This window comes from Pan paniscus, chromosome 21 (assembly GCF_029289425.2).
Source record: "Pan paniscus chromosome 21, NHGRI_mPanPan1-v2.0_pri, whole genome shotgun sequence".
Classification (NCBI taxonomy): Eukaryota; Metazoa; Chordata; class Mammalia; order Primates; family Hominidae; genus Pan; species Pan paniscus.
This window is the reverse complement of record NC_073270.2, coordinates 64142431-64159684: the sequence shown is the minus strand read 5'-3', so window position 1 is coordinate 64159684 and position 17254 is coordinate 64142431. Positions and strand designations below refer to the sequence as shown.

Below are 17254 nucleotides of genomic sequence, written 5' to 3'. Positions count from 1 at the left end.
AAAATAATAATAAATAAAAAGATCCAAATGAGCCGACCAAGTGGTCTCTGGATTTCTCTAGATGACCGCTCATGTTTCTTCCACCTTTTCTCTGAGCGAGGTTAGAGGTGAACTATGCACTAAGATGGGATCCTCCTGCCCGCAAATTACATGAAAAGTTTTGATTGTGTGCATCTGCACATTCTCTCAAGAGTAAGCCATGGCTCTCCTTCATCCAATTAGTAAAGCAATGCCTGACTTTACAAAGGTCAGAAGCACAAATTTAGATTTTCAGAGGAGTCCATCAGGATATATTTACATGCCAACAAATCAATTCAACCAACAGATTGAGAATTCAAATAAGCCTCCACAAGGACAAACCTCTGGTTTTTCAGCAAATTTCTCTTTTTATTCTTGTGTATGCTTCTGTTTCAAATGATCATAGCAAACACTGAAAAGATGACCAAATCCAGGGTTGTATCCTTCTTTGGGGTACTAGGAAAAGAAAACAAGAAGAAGAAGAGAATGTAGTCTATGTAGTCTACTCAGAAATACTAAAACAAAAACCTATAGGAGCTTACATTCTAGCAGCGAAAGCCAAGCAATAAATAAGTAAATGAAGCACATAAAGAATAAAACAAAATGTGAAAGTGACATACAATTCGTACAATAAGAGGTGATATAGAAAAAACTGGATCAGAGTCCAAGAATACTCAGGAAAGGTTAATATAAGTAGTGAGCTTTCAAACCGTAACAAGAGGTTTCATTAATTAAATATTCAGGAGCCCATAGGAACAAAGTACCAGTAGGTGCTGTGGGAAATACAAGCTGGTTCCTGTCCTCAAGGGGCTTTCTATCTCTCTTCTTCAGCTAAAATAAACTTAAGTTCTCAAGCTTAGAGCTGGAAGGACCACCTAGAGGTACTGAGTTCAAGCCTCCTTACATAGCAGAGGAGGAAACCAAAGCTAAGGAGGTTAGCCCAAGTGCCTCTAGGTGACAGCAATGCTAGGAACCACAGATTCGCTTTGTAATGCAAAGCACACAGGCTTGGGAGGCTGTAAGACCAGGGCACAAATTCACATTCTGTAAAGTCTTCGCAAAGGCCCTCTGCAAAGGCCTCTCATCTCTAAAATGCAGATGGCCATAACACTGATTTCTCGAGTACGTGTACCTCTCCATTTCTTCCCTTTTTCTACTATATTGTAAATGCTGAGTGATGGAACTAAAAGACTAAAATAGTACCCAGTTAACCCAGAAATGCATAGTTTGCACGACAGGTATTGAGGACATGAAAGACTCGGAGCAGAGAATGGGGTGGTGGAAGGGAAGGTACAGTTGATAGTATTAGCACAGAATTTTCAACACTAATAAACAAATAGCTCACAATAAGAAGTGATCAAGTTAGGACAGAAGTTCTTAGGGGGAAACACAGAATTCATAGAAGGATTTTTTTTTTTTTTTGAGACGGTCTCACTCTCAGCCCAGGCTGGAGTGCAGAAGCACAATCTCAGCTAGCTGCAACCTCTGCCCTCCTGGGTTCAAGCGATTCCTGCCCCTCAGCCTCCGGATTAGCTGGGATTACAGGCATACACCACCAAGCCTGGTTAACTTTTGTATTTTTAGTAAAGAGGGGTTTCACCATGTTGACCAGGCTGGTGTCAAACTCCTGAGCTCAAGCGATCCACCCACCCCAGCCTCCCAAAGCTGGAATTACAGGCGTGAGCCACCATGGCTGGCAAAGATTAAAAGTCAGTCACAGTCATTCTAATGTCCCAGAGCAACTGCACTTTATGTAAGAGGTGCCAACGAGACAATTACAAGACTACAATTATAATAAGGCACTTTTTCTTTCTTTTTCTCTTTTTTTTGAGACGGAGTTTTGCTCTTGTTGCCCAGGCTGGAGTACAATGGCACGATCTCGGCTCACTGCAACCTCCACCTCCCCAGCTGAAGCGGTTCTCCTGCCTCAGCCTCCCAAGTACCTGGATTACAGGCATGCACCACCACGCCCGGCTAACTTTTGTATTTTTAGTAGAGATGGGGTTTCACTATGTTGGTCACGCTGGTCTCGAACTCCTGACCTCAGGTGATCCACCCACCTCAGACTCCCAAAGTGCTGGGATTACAGGTGTGAGCCACTGTGCCCAGCCTTTTCCTTTATTTTTCTATCCCATTTCTCTTTCAAGCCTCTTTCTCTAGTCTCACTCCTCCTCTCATCTTCCTAACATAATAAATAAGAAAGCCAAGGGCACACTCCTACTTATCTTTTAGGGGAAGAAACACAGCCAGCATAATGACAAAAAAAAAAAAAAGCCATAGCCTTTGCAATCAGACAGATCTTGATTCAAATCCCAGCTCCAACCCTCAGTCAGGTTCATAACTTGGGTTAATAACTTCAGGATCATAACTGTACCCACTTCCTAGGCTTGCATTAAGAATTAAATAAATGAACACTTAGAAAAATGGCAAGCGCACAGTGTAAGCTCGCCAAGTCACATATCTCAAATGCCATCTTCCCTGTGAGATCGAACACCCAAAGTAGAATTAACACAGCTTTTTCTAAGCTCTCAATAAGGACAGGCCATAAATATCTTGTCCCCATTTTCCCTCCTTGTCTCCCAATACCTAGAGGCTGGAAACTTTAAGGGCTAGGCCTTCCTCCCAGGTCCCCAGTGCAACCTAGTGCCTGGCCCACAGGAAGCTTTCAGTATGTGGAAACTGAACCAAATCTCAATCAGAGTCATGTTCAATTCCCCCAGAAGGAGTCATCTGTCTATAAAGAAAACCTCAAAGGATCTGCAAAGGGCAGAAACCCAAAACAGCTCTAATTTGGACAATCATCTCTTATGTACAGACAATCCCCGATTAGTTTGACTTGCGATTTTTCAATTTTACAATGGTGTGAAGCCATCATAATTTTGACATATTTTGAATTTCGATCTCTTCCCAGGCTAGTAATATGCAGTACATGAGATATTCAATACTTTATCATACAATAGGCTTTGTGCTAGATGACTTTGTCCAACTGGAGGCTAACTTAAGGGTTCTGAGTATGTTTAAGGTAGACAAGGCTATGATGTTGGGTAGGTTAAGCTGTATCTAATATGTTTTCAACTTATAATATTTTCAACTGACAATGGGTTTCTGAGGATGTAACTTCGCTGTAAGGTGAGGAACATCTGTAAGAGATCATTATATCCATGCATGTCTCTAAATCCTTTCTGATCCAATTCGTATGCCTGGCGTATCATCGTCTTGGAAAATGACGACTTCTCAAAGTGTATCTCATACAGAATAAAACAGCACTTTTTAATCACCTTAAGTTTACCTCTTTGAACAATTGAGACAAGTCTCTAGTTTATTAACTCACCCCTATTTGTTTCTCTGTCCAAGGCAATGGCTGGTCAGGAGCATGCAGAACTAAAGGTTTTGTAGCAACACTTATAAAGTTTAAGGTGGCACTGCTAAAGATCATTTATTTTAGACATTCCTATCTTAATAAGTGCCCTTTACAACTTCTTGAATTCCCACTCTACAAACCTGCAAGCCTATGAAATCTCTACCACACACAAGCTTTGCCCTGCCTTCCAAAGACTGGATAGCAGAAGGACAAATTACCCACAAGTTAATGTGTTTTTTTTTTTTTTTTTTTTTTTTTTGAGACAGAGTTTTGCTCTTGTTGCCCAGGCTGGAGTGCAATGGCCGGATCTCGGCTCACCGCAACCTCCGTCTCCCAGGTTCAAGCGATTCTCCTGCCTCAGCCTCCCAAGTAGCTGGGATTACAGGCATGCGCTACCATGCCCGGCTAATTTTGTATTTTTAGTAGAGATGGGGTTTCTCCATGTTGGTCAGGCTGGTCTCGAACTCCCGACCTCAGTTGATCTGCCTGCCTCAGCCTCCCAAAGTGCTGGGATTACAGGCATGAGCCACCATGCCCGGCCTAATGCTTTCTAAATATATAGAATCATGAAACCATCAGAATCTGATATAAAAGTGAATATTCACAAGAGAAATCAAACATTCTTTGGAGTCATCTGTCTGAACTTTTTCAAAAGTAGGGCAAGAAATCCCTCCTAAAAAATTCACAGAGAATAACTCTTAATGAATTGATGTTCTTAAGAAATTGTCCTGACAGCTATTAATACTTCATTAATGGTTTTAAATTCTCTGCCTCCCTCTCTCAAGAACAAACCCCTTTATGAGTTAACTCTAATGAGCTGATACTGGTATGAGGGAAAGTACAAGGCTTTGCCTGTGCCACCATTTACTAGTGCAGCCTCATCCAGCAGAAAGTTACCTAGCCACTGACTAAGTCATCTCATACGATTGTTATACAGATTAAACAGTAACATAAATATGGCAAAGCACCTCTTACCACAGTTCCTAAACTGTGTGGCCTATCTTCTGGAATTAAAGCATTTATCCTCTAGAAATGTTTGTTCCTTCTTTACCCTTATATTGCAAAATGTATGTCAGCCACTGCTTTTAACTCCAGACCCGACCCAACAGGGTGTTGGGAGGCACATTTCACCACTCACACATATGACCACTCCCAGATCCTTAGGTTCCATTTTCAATTCCCCTCCATTCTCTGAGCACCCTTCAGCCTTTCAAGACAACTCAAGGAACTTAGAGCTCTAAACCACATCACAAGGAAGTAATTTAAATCTAGGTAAATGGTCTAGGGGTACATCCCATTGTCTTAAAGTACAAGCTAAAAGATGAAAAACACTGCAGTCTCAATCTACCCCTAAAACATTTATTGCCCTAGTCTCCACTTCCCAGATGGGCAAAGGCTGAAGGAGCCTACTGAAATGCCAACAATGTAGTAACTGAAACACATTATAGGTATCGGCAAATGTGGCCTACCACAACACGAGGTGGGCATGCACACACACCCCCCAAAAGCGTGAAGACATCACTTGACACAGGTGAAAACACTAACATGCTAACCAAAGGTCAATATTAGCCCTTCTGAAAGGATGAAGGAAAACTCCAAGAAAGCATTTCTGTAGCTTTACAGTTCTATGCAATAAAAAAATGTTATTAAAAAAAAGTATTCCAAGGTTTTCTCATGGGACTATGCCATTTTCTCAACTGCCTCCCAACCCCCAAACCCCCATGCAAGGGGGGTTTGTCTTTGTCTACAAAGACAGTGTTTGTAGACATCAACAGCTTCTGTTAAAAGGATGCATTTTAACAGTTTGAAAAATATTCTAGAGATAGTATTTTACCACATTCAGTTATTTTGTTTGTTTTTTAAATAATCCTCAAGTGACTGTCAAGTTTAGTAACTTTGTTTCCATACCAAAGCTCTTTAAACAACTCTTCCTTGTGTAAAGCCAGCTGCCCACATCTGTCAGGTAAGAACTTCAAAGAACGCACATACCCACTGAGCAAGGCCAAAGCAATTCTGGATATGCTATGCTGACAACAGCCTGAAAGGGGCCTAAAATGATAGAAAAAAACAAGGATGCCAATCTGGAAACCATAATGCAACTTTGTTTTTAACACAATCCTCGGTGCAAAATAACGCAAAAGGCTTTTATTTTATTAAAGACATTCTATGGCAACCTTGTCTTGACTAATGGAACTCAGCACTCTTTGTATTCATCTTTCTTGTCATCTAGTTGAAAGCTGCGCTCATTCGTCCCAAATCATGATCATCCTTTAGACAGCAAATTTTTCAAAAAAGTGGGGATATATAAGACACTCTTGGCCTGGCGCAGAGGCTCATGTCTGTAATCCCAGCACTTTGGGAGGCCAAGGTGGGCGGATCACGAGGTCAGGAGATCGAGACCATCTGGCCAACATGGTGAAACCCCGTCTCTATTAAAAATACAAAAACTAGCTAGGTGTGGTGGCATGTGCCTGTAGTCCCAGCTACTCAGGAGGCTGAGGCAGGAGAATCGTTTGAACCCAGGAGGCGGAGGTTGCAGTGAGCCGAGATAGTGCTATTGCACTCCAGCCTGGCAACAGAGCAAGACTCCATCTCAAAAAAAAAAAAAAGACACTTTTGGAGATAATTCTTTATGTAAAAATTCAAGTTTCGGTTCTAAAAATCATGCCTAGGGGTAGTATTTGAGTGACAACCAATATAATATACTCCCTTGACTCCTCCCCTCATTTTCAACTACTTAGCGATAATAACACAGGGTCAAAGTTCTCAGTATTCTGCCTTCAGCATTTGAAGGAAACATGCATACAATTTTAATAAATACAAGATAGTGTTAACGTTTAAGAGTTCAGCTCTTTAATAAGCATCAATTCAGACTAATTATTTTAGTAAATCCACACTTGGATGAAAAGCTCCCAGGTAATTATGAAGATAACAGTGATCTATGTCACAACCACTCACGTTAAGGAAACATCATTGCTTTACAAACATAAGCACATGGTCAAGAACTATACATTTTTTCCCCTAAGGAGTTAACTGTGAAGAAAAAGGAGTGAATAGGTGGATAAAAGAAAGTTAACTTCCAGTCCACATTTTTCTCCCAGGAACAAGATTTCAGAAGTAAATGGTACTATCTATGAAGATTTAAGTTTGACTCAAGTTTAGTAAGTTTAATGCCGCTTTTGATAAGCAAGCTACTTAATAATTAAATAAATGAAGATAATCTATTCAGGGTGGATCTAAACCACTACCACGAAGAATCTTCAGCACATGGCTGACGCTCTGTTGTGCTGTAAAGCACAGTCTGCTCCACGTGATCATGAAGTGTTAAGAAAATCAGTGCCATGCTAAAGCCAAAGAATTAATGCTGTACTCGGCATCTGAAAGATAATTACTGCACTGAATGAACTATATCCACAGGGCTTTAGATTTTTTAACTTCCTAAGCAATCTTAAATTACACATCAACTTGAAGGGCTGAACTAAAGAGTCTAAGCCAACTTTTCCCATACAAAAAATAAAACAAAACAACGTCCTTAAACTATCATTTAGAGTGTCCAAGTTTCTATTTTCTCCCAAAAGTGGTACTCAACTACACTGATTCATTGGTGCCCTCCCATCTGAGATCCCTACTAATGGCAGGACTATCTAAGACTTCTTGAAGGTCATTGGTTCAGTCAAGCAATAAAGCAAAAGTAAATGCATCCACAGTTATGTTTAAACCTTAACCGGCTGGGTGCAGTGGCGCACACCTATCATCCCAGCACTTTGGGAGGCCGAGGTGGGTGGATCACCTGAGGTCGGGAGTTCGAGACCAGCCTGACCAACAGGGAGAAACCCTGTCTCTATTGAAAGTACAAAATTAGCCGGGCATGGTGGCGCATGCCTGTAATCCCAGCTACTCGGGAGGCTGAGGCAGGAGAAGTGCTTGAACCCGGGAGGCGGAGGTTGCGGTGAGCCAAGATCGTGCCATTGCACTCCAGCCTGAGCAACAAGAGCCAATCTCCATCTCAAAAAAAAAAAAAAAAAAAACCTTAACCTAGTGAGGATGGATGTTCAACAGACCATTTCCATGTGACAGTATTATTGCTGGGGGAATAGGCTAGGATGTAAGGAATGATCTAGAGTACTGAACGACCAAAAAATATATGACATACTATTTACCACAGATGGACTCTCATGGAAGGGGAGGGAGAAGGGAATGAAAGAAGAGTGCTATATAATGCCTTGAAAGTGACTCATTCGGAAAGCTCTCTTTGAGCTGGACAACAAGTGGGATCTCAGAGTGAGGAGATGGCAAGGAAATGATTAGGACTTGGAAGAACTGAGATCAACAGAAAGAGTGACAATTTTAAAAAACTCCTATGACTTAGTGAAAAAGACAAAAAGAAATATAAAAGAAAACACACACTTAGGCTGCATGCAGTGGCTCATGCCTGTAATCCCAGCACTTTGGAAGGCTGAGGCGGGAGGACTGCTTGAGGCCAGGAATTCAAGACCAGCCTGGGCAACATGGCAAGACTCTATCTTTACAAAAAAATTTAAAAATTAGCCAGGAATGGTGGCATCTGTAGTCCTAGCTACTAGGGAACCTAAAGCAGGAGGATCTCTTGAGCCCAGGAGTTTGAGGCTACAGTGAGCTATGATGGCACCACTGCCCTCCAGCCTGGGTGACAGAGCAAGACCCTGCCAAAAAACAAAAACATTTACTCTCTCAGAAAGATACCCCTAGTCTGAAAGAGCTTAATGTTCACTTACTAAAAATATCTCATGAAAGTCAACCTTAAGTCTAGGCAAATCCTCCTGTGTCATGCTTCTTTCAGGAAGCCACCAGGCTTTCTCCTTTTGATATTTATGATGCAGCATAGTACTTCCTATAAAACTGCATAAAGTCATATAAATTTGCATTCTTTTTCTTCTGTAGCATCCTTAAATTTAACATACCACACAAAATTCCCAAGATTAAAGAGTCTGACAATATACAATCCCACACGATCAACTTAGGCTGCATTTAAAAGATAATTTTTCCTTTGAATGGGCATTTTAGTTATTACCTTCTCAAGTAAAGTTAGCTCAGAGGTTCATCTAGGTGAACCACCAGAAATCAGAGTCGTCACCCTGAGTAACCTGGAAGAAACCAGTTAAATGTGCCATTTCTCATCCTGAAATGAATCATCTCTAAGTCAGGGTATTCAGTCTCTATTAATTGTACTGTCTTAGCATTCAGTTTAAAACAAACAAACAACACACCTCATGACGTCATTTAAGAACACACACAGATGTCTCTTCTAAAGCTATGAGCCAGAGGCCTTCAACAATTTGGTACCACTTCTCTTGGACCACTTCCCTAGCAAAAATATCCAGTGACTTTGGCATAATTACTTTGGCCAATCCAGGGCCAGAATGATTGCTATTCTCTGCCACACCTTTCAGGTACAGAAGTGATGAAACCACTTAAGTGGTTAAGTGGTTGTCTAATCTCTGTATAGTACTATGCACTTACAAAGCCGCTAACAGCCATGTCATTCCTTCTAAACACTTTCTACAAGAGGCAACGTGGACACGAGCATCATCCCCATTGACCGAATAACCACCCCAGGCTTTGAGGAGTGAAGTGGCCTAAGGTCACACATCTTTCATTAAAACAATTGAACAAAATCTTAAATTTTCTCAAATGAGCGCCTCTTTCCATAACATATTAGACAACAGAGTTTGTACTGGGATTTGGGGGTTTTCAGAAAGTTAATGCAAGGAAGGACTGCTCAAGGAGAAGCAACACAATTTTAACTTGGACACTGGCTGCATCTATGCATAAAGGGACTGAGATCTGAGATCTGACTCTTGTCTACTCACCAGCCTTGTCTCCCATCTTGCCAGGCAACCACAACAAATGTTCTTTGTTGCTGTCATTCAGAACCACTAGTGGTGGCCGGGCTCATGCCTGTAATCCCAGCACTTTGAGAGGCCAAGGAGGGTGGATCACTTGAGGTCCGGAGTTTGAGACCAGCCTGGCCAACATAGTGAAACCCCGTCTCTACTAAAAATACAAAATTTAGCCAGGCGTAGTGGCACATGCCTGTATGTAATCCCAGCTACTCAAGAGGCTGAGGCAGGAGAATCACTTGAACCTGGGAGGCAGAGGCTGCAGTGAGATGGCGCCTCTGCACTCCAACCTGGGTGACAGAGTGAGACCTCTATCTCAAAAAAAAAAAAAAAAAAAAACTACTAGTGGCATCCCAAAGGAGCCCAGTCATCTCAGTGTTTGTGCCTCTGTGCATGCAATTTCCTCTGTCTGAAATGTTCCCCACCCTTTCCTTCTTTGAGCCTTCTTCTACTCGACCTTTATAACTGAGCTCAAATGACACCTCTTTCAGGAGTTGACCTCCTCAATGCTCCTGGAGCACTCTGGACTACCCTACATCATTGTCCTGTCCTGGCTGTTATTCTTATCTGCCCCCTTCCCTAAAGTACTGGGAGGAGGTTGAGGGAAAATGGGAGAGTACAGCTGATATGACTTGGCTTCTCTGGGTATCTGACACACAGATCAGGTACTCAGTAAATGTTTGTGGACTAACCGAATGAACCCACCAATTATCGGGAGAAGCCAAGCCAGGCCTCCCAGATAGAGAAAGAACTTCAGACAACTCAAGTGGAAACTATGGCTCACTATTTTCACTTTAGCTACCTGGACTTCTTTCCCAATCTGGCATCCCCAGAAGGCCATGAGAACATCATGAAAGCTCAAGTACTATCCTGGAATTACAATCCACGGTAGGTTTGGTGGGGTTTTTCGGTTTTTTCATTTTAATTGGAAAGCCTTTGGTTCTCTGTAAATTCAGAGTTATTTCACATTGTTAACTTGGAAGGCAAAGTGACAGCCACCGTTCTGGAGTATTTCCCAGCGATCAGACAGCATAACGGTTAAGAGCGTGAACTCTGAAGTCTGGGTTCAAATGTACCATTTGCCAACTGGGTAACTTTGGGTAAGTTACCCTACACTACTTCCCAATAGGACATATAAACTGGAGAGCCTCTGGCCATTCATTCCTTCATAAATACCAACTGAGCATCTACTGTGAGTCCGGTGCTAGCGATATAGTGGAGACCTGGCCTTCCAATCTAAAGTACGCTCCCATGGAGTCAGACTGTTCCATTTCCTACACAGTACTTAGCACTATCTGCAATGATCTTGTGTGTTGGTTTGTCTGTCCTCGTCGGAAGGTAAGCTCTGTGAGAGCAGAGGCCTTATCTGTCTTGTGCATCCATCACCTCCCCAGAGCCTCCCACATCACTGGATACACGCAAAAAGAAAGAATGAGCATGTCAGACAAGAACTTTTACCTCGTGGCCCTGGTGAAGGTAGGAAAAAAACAAAAACAAAAGTAACAACATAGAAAACATAAAGGCACAAATTACAGAGGTAATAGTATCTGGGAGAAACCAGGGTCATGGCTTCCCATCGCCGCAGGTATTGCTCCAGACAGCTCTGCGGAGAAAAAGGATCCCAGCACCCTGGCAGCCTCCTTGCGCCGCATCCAGGAGACAGCATGAGGGACACAGTGAAAGGAAAATGGGCCCAATCCCATCAGAAGTCCTGAGGAGGTTCATTTGTTGGTTCAACATGTTCATCTGTTGGTTCAACAGGTATTTATTTACTAGGCGTATAATGTGTGCTGGGTACACAGCAGCGAACTGACAAGAGCCTGTCCTCATGCAGTTTCCCTTCTAGTATTGAAACAGTGATTTTGGGTATGAAAAGTGCCGTGCTGACCACGAAACAGTGACGGAATAGGGAATGACAGCAGGTGTGCACGGTGGCTGGGTGGTCACAGCAGGCCTCTCTGAGCAGGTGACACCTCAACTAAGCTAAGACCTGAGGTCAACACTGTCACAGAGCAGGGGAAGAAACTTCTAGGCAAAGGCAGCGGCGGAGGCTCACACTAGAGAGGATCACAAACTGGTAAGTTACAAAGTGACAAGTGCCTCGAAGGCAAGTCCCAGGAGGCTGGGGGTCGGGGAGGAGGCGCAGGCCCCGGCTCCCGCACCAGCCCTCTCGGGTCCCGGCCACTCCGGGCAGTTCTGGGGAGCGCGGCGAGCGCCAAGGCCCGGCCCGGCCTCGCCGCCCCCCGCGACAGCGCCGTCGGGGTGGGGACGAGGGCCGACGTCACCCGCCGCGCCGGGCTCCGTCCTTCCAGCACTGGGGCGGAGGCCGCGGGCAGGAAGGTGGCGGCCTCTGGGGCTTACCTCGGAATTTGAGCTCGTGCTGCGGCTCGAGGCTCAGGACCTGCTCCACCTTCGCCATGTTCCTTAGCGGCGGAGCACCTTTGGCGGGGAGACCCCTGAGAGGTCACCGGGGCGGGAAGCGTTAATGCTGCGCCCGCTTTAAGTTTTACAAAAAGGCGGGGACCGGTCGGGGCACGGGCGGGGGGTCCTCTACGGGGTGGGCGCGCTGGGGGGGGGTCGGTCTACGCGGTGCAGGCGCAGGGGCGGAGGGCGAGGGCGAGGCCGCGGTGCCCGGCGAGCTGACGGCACGCACGCACGCACGCACGCACGCAGAGTCGTACACACGCACGCACGCAGCAGGCTGGCCCGCTCTGGCGGCGGGAAGCTGCGCCCTGCGCCGCCGGCTCCAGGGGCGGGGACTAAAGCTGCGCGCGTAGAGCCCCTTCCGGGACAGTGCGCGGGCGCGGCACAAGCCACGGGGGCGGGACTGCGGGGCAGCAAGGGGCGGGGCTTCGGGCCGCTCAGGAGGCGGGGTCTGTAGTCCAGCGACGACAGCCACCGCGGAAACTATTAAGGGCCCGCTGGGGGCCAGCTTCGTGTTAAGTGCTTTATTCAATAATAACAATTAGAATAAACTTCCACTTTTCTCTTGCTTATGTAGTGCCAGGCACTGTTAGAGACTTTGAATAATAGTGAAAGTACTTAGTATAAGTATAATGTTTATGGGTGAGTGATATGGGCTAGGCACTGTGACGTCTTGTAAATAATAATTATAAATATAATAAACTACCAATTATTGCTTATTTATTTTGTATCACTCTACTGAATGCTTCCAATAACAACAGCAACTACAATAAATACAAGCTACTCTACGTTAAATGTTTACTATGCAACTGGCACTGTGCTGAATTCTTTACTAGTAAATTCTATTTGTGTATGCAACAAATATTTAGAAATACAATGATCAGAAAAGCGAACCTGATTCCAATCCTTTTACTATAGCCTAGTGAAGAGACATCTTTTGAATAAATAACCACACACGTAAGTTAAATAATTAAAAATTGCTGGAGAATCCAGATCTGCTTGACCTCAAAAGTGGATACTGTACATCATGATTACCGTTTAAATTGTATTTCATTATATTATTTTACTATGGAAGTTAAATAGGTGTTCTTAATAGTCTCCTATACATACCGATATAGGTGAGACAAATGTGGCAAATTGCTAGCAATGGCTGACTCTACATCGCAGGTATATGGTTTTCTTGTACTGTTTCTCCCACTTTGCTGTATACTTGAAATTTTTCATGATAAAAAGGTTTTTTAAAAGAATAGTCTTTGTATTTTAACTGGAGCATTTAGTCCATTTACATTTATTATATTTACTAATATATCTGGAATTATTTCTACCATTGTATTTTGTTATTTCTATTTGTCCTGCCTGTTTTTTTTCCCCTTTCCTTTCTTCTTTAGGGTTTATTTTTATTCTCATTCTGATTTTCTTCACCTGTATACTCTATTTCTAAGTTTTAGTGGTTACTTCAAACTTTTGGGCATGCATACTTACCTTGTGAAAGTCCAATATCTTTAAATATTTGTAAAAATGTCTTTACCCTGTTTCCTTAAAATATAAAGACTTTGGAGTACTTTAATCACCCATCCTCTAAATTATACACCTTAATGTAGTGTATGTTAAGTTTAATTTTTGCCATTGTAACCCCAAGAGACATTACTAAATTGTTTTATTCAGTCAACATTAGTTTAGATTCAGCCACACAATTACCATTTTTGTCCACCTTTTCTTCTTGCATCTCAGCTGTCACCAACAGGATCACTCTCCTTTTGCCTGAAGTAAATCCTTTAAATTTTATTTTTTTGTAGCTTTGTTGGTGCAAATCCTCTCAGTTTCTGTTCATCTGCAAATGGATTCATTTTTGCCTTTTGTTGTTTTTATTTTATTTATTTGTTTATTTATCTGGAGATGAGGTCTTGCTCTGTTGCCCATGCTGGAGTGCAGTGGCATGATCGTGGCTCACTGCAACCTGTATCTCCCAGGCTGAAGCAATCCTCCCACCTCAGACTCCCGTGTAGCTGGGACTAAAAGCATGCACCACCACGCCCAGCTAATTTTTTTATTTTCTGTAAAATCTCACTATGTTGCCCAGGCTGGTCTCAAACTCCTGGGCTCAAGTGATCCTCCTGCCTCAGCCGCCAAAGTGCTAGGATTACAGGCATGAGCCACTGCGCCTGGCCTTGCCCTTGTTCTTGACAGATATTTTGGCTTGCTTGCTTGAATGACAGCTGTCCTCTCTCAGCACAGTTGATTGCCATCCACTGTTTGCCTGTTCCCCCTCATTGCTCCTCAGGAGTCCAGTGACAATCTTAACATTGTTCCTTCATAGGTTGTTGGTCTTTTCTCCCTCTTCTCATGTTCTACAGTTTTACCATGCTGTATCTTTTTTTTTTTTTTTTTTTTTTTTGAGACGGAGTCTCGCTCTGTCCCCCAATCTGGAGTGCAGTGACACCATCTCAGCTCACTGCAACCTCCACCTCCCATGTTCAAGCGATTCTCCTGCCTCAGCCTCCTGAGTCGCTGGGATTACAGGCACGCACCACCATGCCCAGCTAATTTTTGTGTTTTCAATAGAGACGGAGTTTTGCCATGTTGGCCAGATGGTCTCAAACTCCTGACCTCAGGTAATCCACCCACCTCGACCTCCCAAAGTGTTGGGATTACAGGCGTGAGCCACCATGCCCAGCTCATGCTGTATCTTCTTATTTATCCTGCCTTGAATTCTTTGGGCTTTCTGAATTTGATGATTGGTGTCTTTCATTATTCTTGAAAACTCTCAGACAATACTTTTTTTTTTTCTATTTAATTTTACTTTTTTATTGTGGTAAGATACACATAACATAAAATTTACTCTCTATCATTTTTAAGTATACAGTGGTATTAACAAGATTCCTATCGTGGTGCAACCTCACCATCATCCATCTCTAGAACTCCCTTCATCTTGCAAAACTAGAACTCTGTACCCCTTAAACAGTCATTCCCCATGCTCCCTCTCCTAAGCCCCTGGCAACCACCATTCCACGTCCTGCCTCTGTGAATTTGACTAGTCTAGGTACTTTTAGTAAGCAGAATCATACAATACTTGTCGTTTTGTGACTGGCTTATTTTGCCTAGCATAAAGTCCCCAAAGTTCATCCATGTTGTATCATATGTGACAATATCTCTTTTAAATGTTATCTTGGATGGACACAGTGGTTCATGCCTGTAGTCCCAGCAATTTAGGAGGCCAAGGCGGGCAGACTGCTTGAATCCAGGAGTTCAAGACCAGCTTGGGCAACATGGTAAAACCCCATCTCCACAAAAAATACAACAACAAAAAAATTAGCCACGCATGGTGGTGCATGCCTGTAATCCCAGTTACTCAGGAGGCTGAAGGTGGAGGCTGCAGTGAACCATTATACCATTGCACTCCAGCCTGGGGTAACAGAGTGAGATCCTGTCTCCAAAAAAGAAAAAATAAAAATAAATGTTATCTCAACCTCGTTCTCTCACTCTTTACATCTTGTAGTGTGATTAGTAGTTATTCAACTAATATTTTTCAAACTGTAGGTTGTTTTCCAACAGTGGCTTATAAAATCAATGTAGTAGATTGTTACCAGTGTTGAGAAAGAACGAGAATATAATATATTGGAGTGTATTGTATTATTTCATGAATCTTTTGTTTCAGTTGTATTTATTAATATACTTATACACATATCTATGGAGTGAGTCACAACTAAAATACATTTATTACTGTGGATTGTGAAAGAAAAAGAGAAAAGTCTTGTGCCCTTCTCCATGTCTATTAACCTCTCTGTCACATCTTAATCTGTCCTCTTTATGTTCCACGTTCTGGATAGTTCTTCAGATCTTTCTTCTAGTCACTAATTATCTCTTAGGCTATTGATAAACCTGTTTCAGGAGTTTTTCATTTTGTTTATTTTCTTTTAAGCCTATAAGTTCTATTTTGTTCTTTTACATATCCAAGTAGTTATAGGTTGTGTTTTTTCTTTTTTTTTTTTAAATTATTATTTGAGACAAGGTCTCCCTCTGTTGCCCAGGCTGGAGTGCAGTGGTGTAATGTTGGCTCACTGCAGCCTCTACCTCATGGGCTCAAGCCATCCTCCCACCTCAGCCTCCCGAGTAGCTGAAACTACAGGTAGGCACCACCACACCCGGCTAATGTTTGAAAGTTTTGTAGAGATGGGATTTCACCACATTACCCAGGCTGGTCTCGAGCTCCTGAGTTTATGCAATCCGCTCGTCTCAGCCTCCCAAAGTGCTGAGATTAATGGCATGAGCCACTGTGCCTGGCCACATTTATAGGTTTTTTAACACTGGTTCCCAGCTCCTCTGCCCTCCCCCAGGGAATGGTGCCATAAAAAAGCTTTAGTGTTGGTCTCTTCGGCCAGGTCACTTTGGTAAGGGGAAGCCCATGTTCCTAAGCCCATACAGAGCCTCCACACCTGCCACCATGGCCACTGCATAAATAAGCTCATTGAGCACGCACTGGCACAGCTGTGGGAAAGATTGACTGTTGTCTGCAGAATGTGCCATCTTGTCCACTCAATTAATAGAATTGCTGCTGCAGTAGATGTTTTTGAGTGGTCATTCACATGAGACACCAGTGTCTTTTTTTTTTTAATTTAGAGGCAGAGTCTTGCTCTGTTGCCCAGGCTGGAGTGCAGTGGCACGAACTCGGCTCACTGCAACCTCCACCTCCTGGGTTCAAGCAATTCTCCTGCCTCAGCCTCCCAAGTAGCTGGGATTACAGACGCCCACCACCACGCCCGGCTATTTTTTGTATTTTTAGTAGAGACGGGGTTTTACCATGTTGGCCAGGATGGTCTCGAACTCCTGACCTCATGATTCACCCGCCTTGGCCTCCCAAAGTGCTGGGATTACAGGCATGAGCCACAGCGCTTGGCCGAGACACCAGTGTCTTCACACCCATCCTGAGAGGTATCTAGTACCTCCTCCCAGACCTCCTTACCACACATCCACATCTGCTCTCTCCGTCCCTGATCATCCATTACCCAGGGGCCCGTGCACCTCTGTGCTCTTGGTCATTTCTCAGCCACACAAAGTACACAGCCAAACACACTGCTTGAGATTCTGCTAAATGTGTGAATTCCATTTATGTTGTAATCCTGCAGCCCACCCAATTAAAGTTTGAGTATAATTTTCAGCAAGGTCAAAAATCTACAGCTAGGCCAGGTGCGGTAGCTCACACCTGTAATCCCAGCACTTGGGGAGGCTGAGGCGGGTGTATCACTTGAGGTCAGGGGTTTGGGACCAACCTGGCCAACATAGTGAAACCCCGTCTCTACTAAAAATACAAAAAATTAGCTGGGCGTAGTGGCAGCTGCCTGTAATCCCAGCTACTTGGGAGACTGAGGCAGGAGAACTGCTTGAATCCGGGAGGCAGAGGTTGCAGTAAGCCGAGATCATGCCATTGCACACCAGCCTGGGCAACAAGAGCAAAACTCCATCTCAAAAAAAAAAAAAATCTACAGCTACAAGAAATAAAGGATTATTTTAGGGCTCCGTAGAATCTCTCTGGTTGTCTGTGAGTTAAGCTGAGAGTTTAAAGATTGGAGCGTGT

General features: G+C 43.5%; 1 protein-coding gene across 3 annotated transcripts in view; it reads right to left on the bottom strand.

Moving 5' to 3' along the window:
- The window catches only part of VAPB (VAMP associated protein B and C), a 62180-nt gene extending 50117 nt beyond the window's left edge, over nucleotides 1–12063 (bottom strand). For 2 of the 3 annotated variants that reach the window (XM_063601101.1, XM_008950849.4), the window contains exon 1: nucleotides 11620–12053. In XM_063601101.1, the coding sequence (XP_063457171.1) occupies nucleotides 11620–11677 (58 nt within the window). In that variant the 5' untranslated portion in view covers nucleotides 11678–12053. Of the gene's footprint in view, nucleotides 1–11619 lie in introns of all 3 variants that reach the window. The other variant, XM_003806176.4, reaches the window with a different exon arrangement.
- Nucleotides 12064–17254: the final 5191 nt, after the last annotated feature.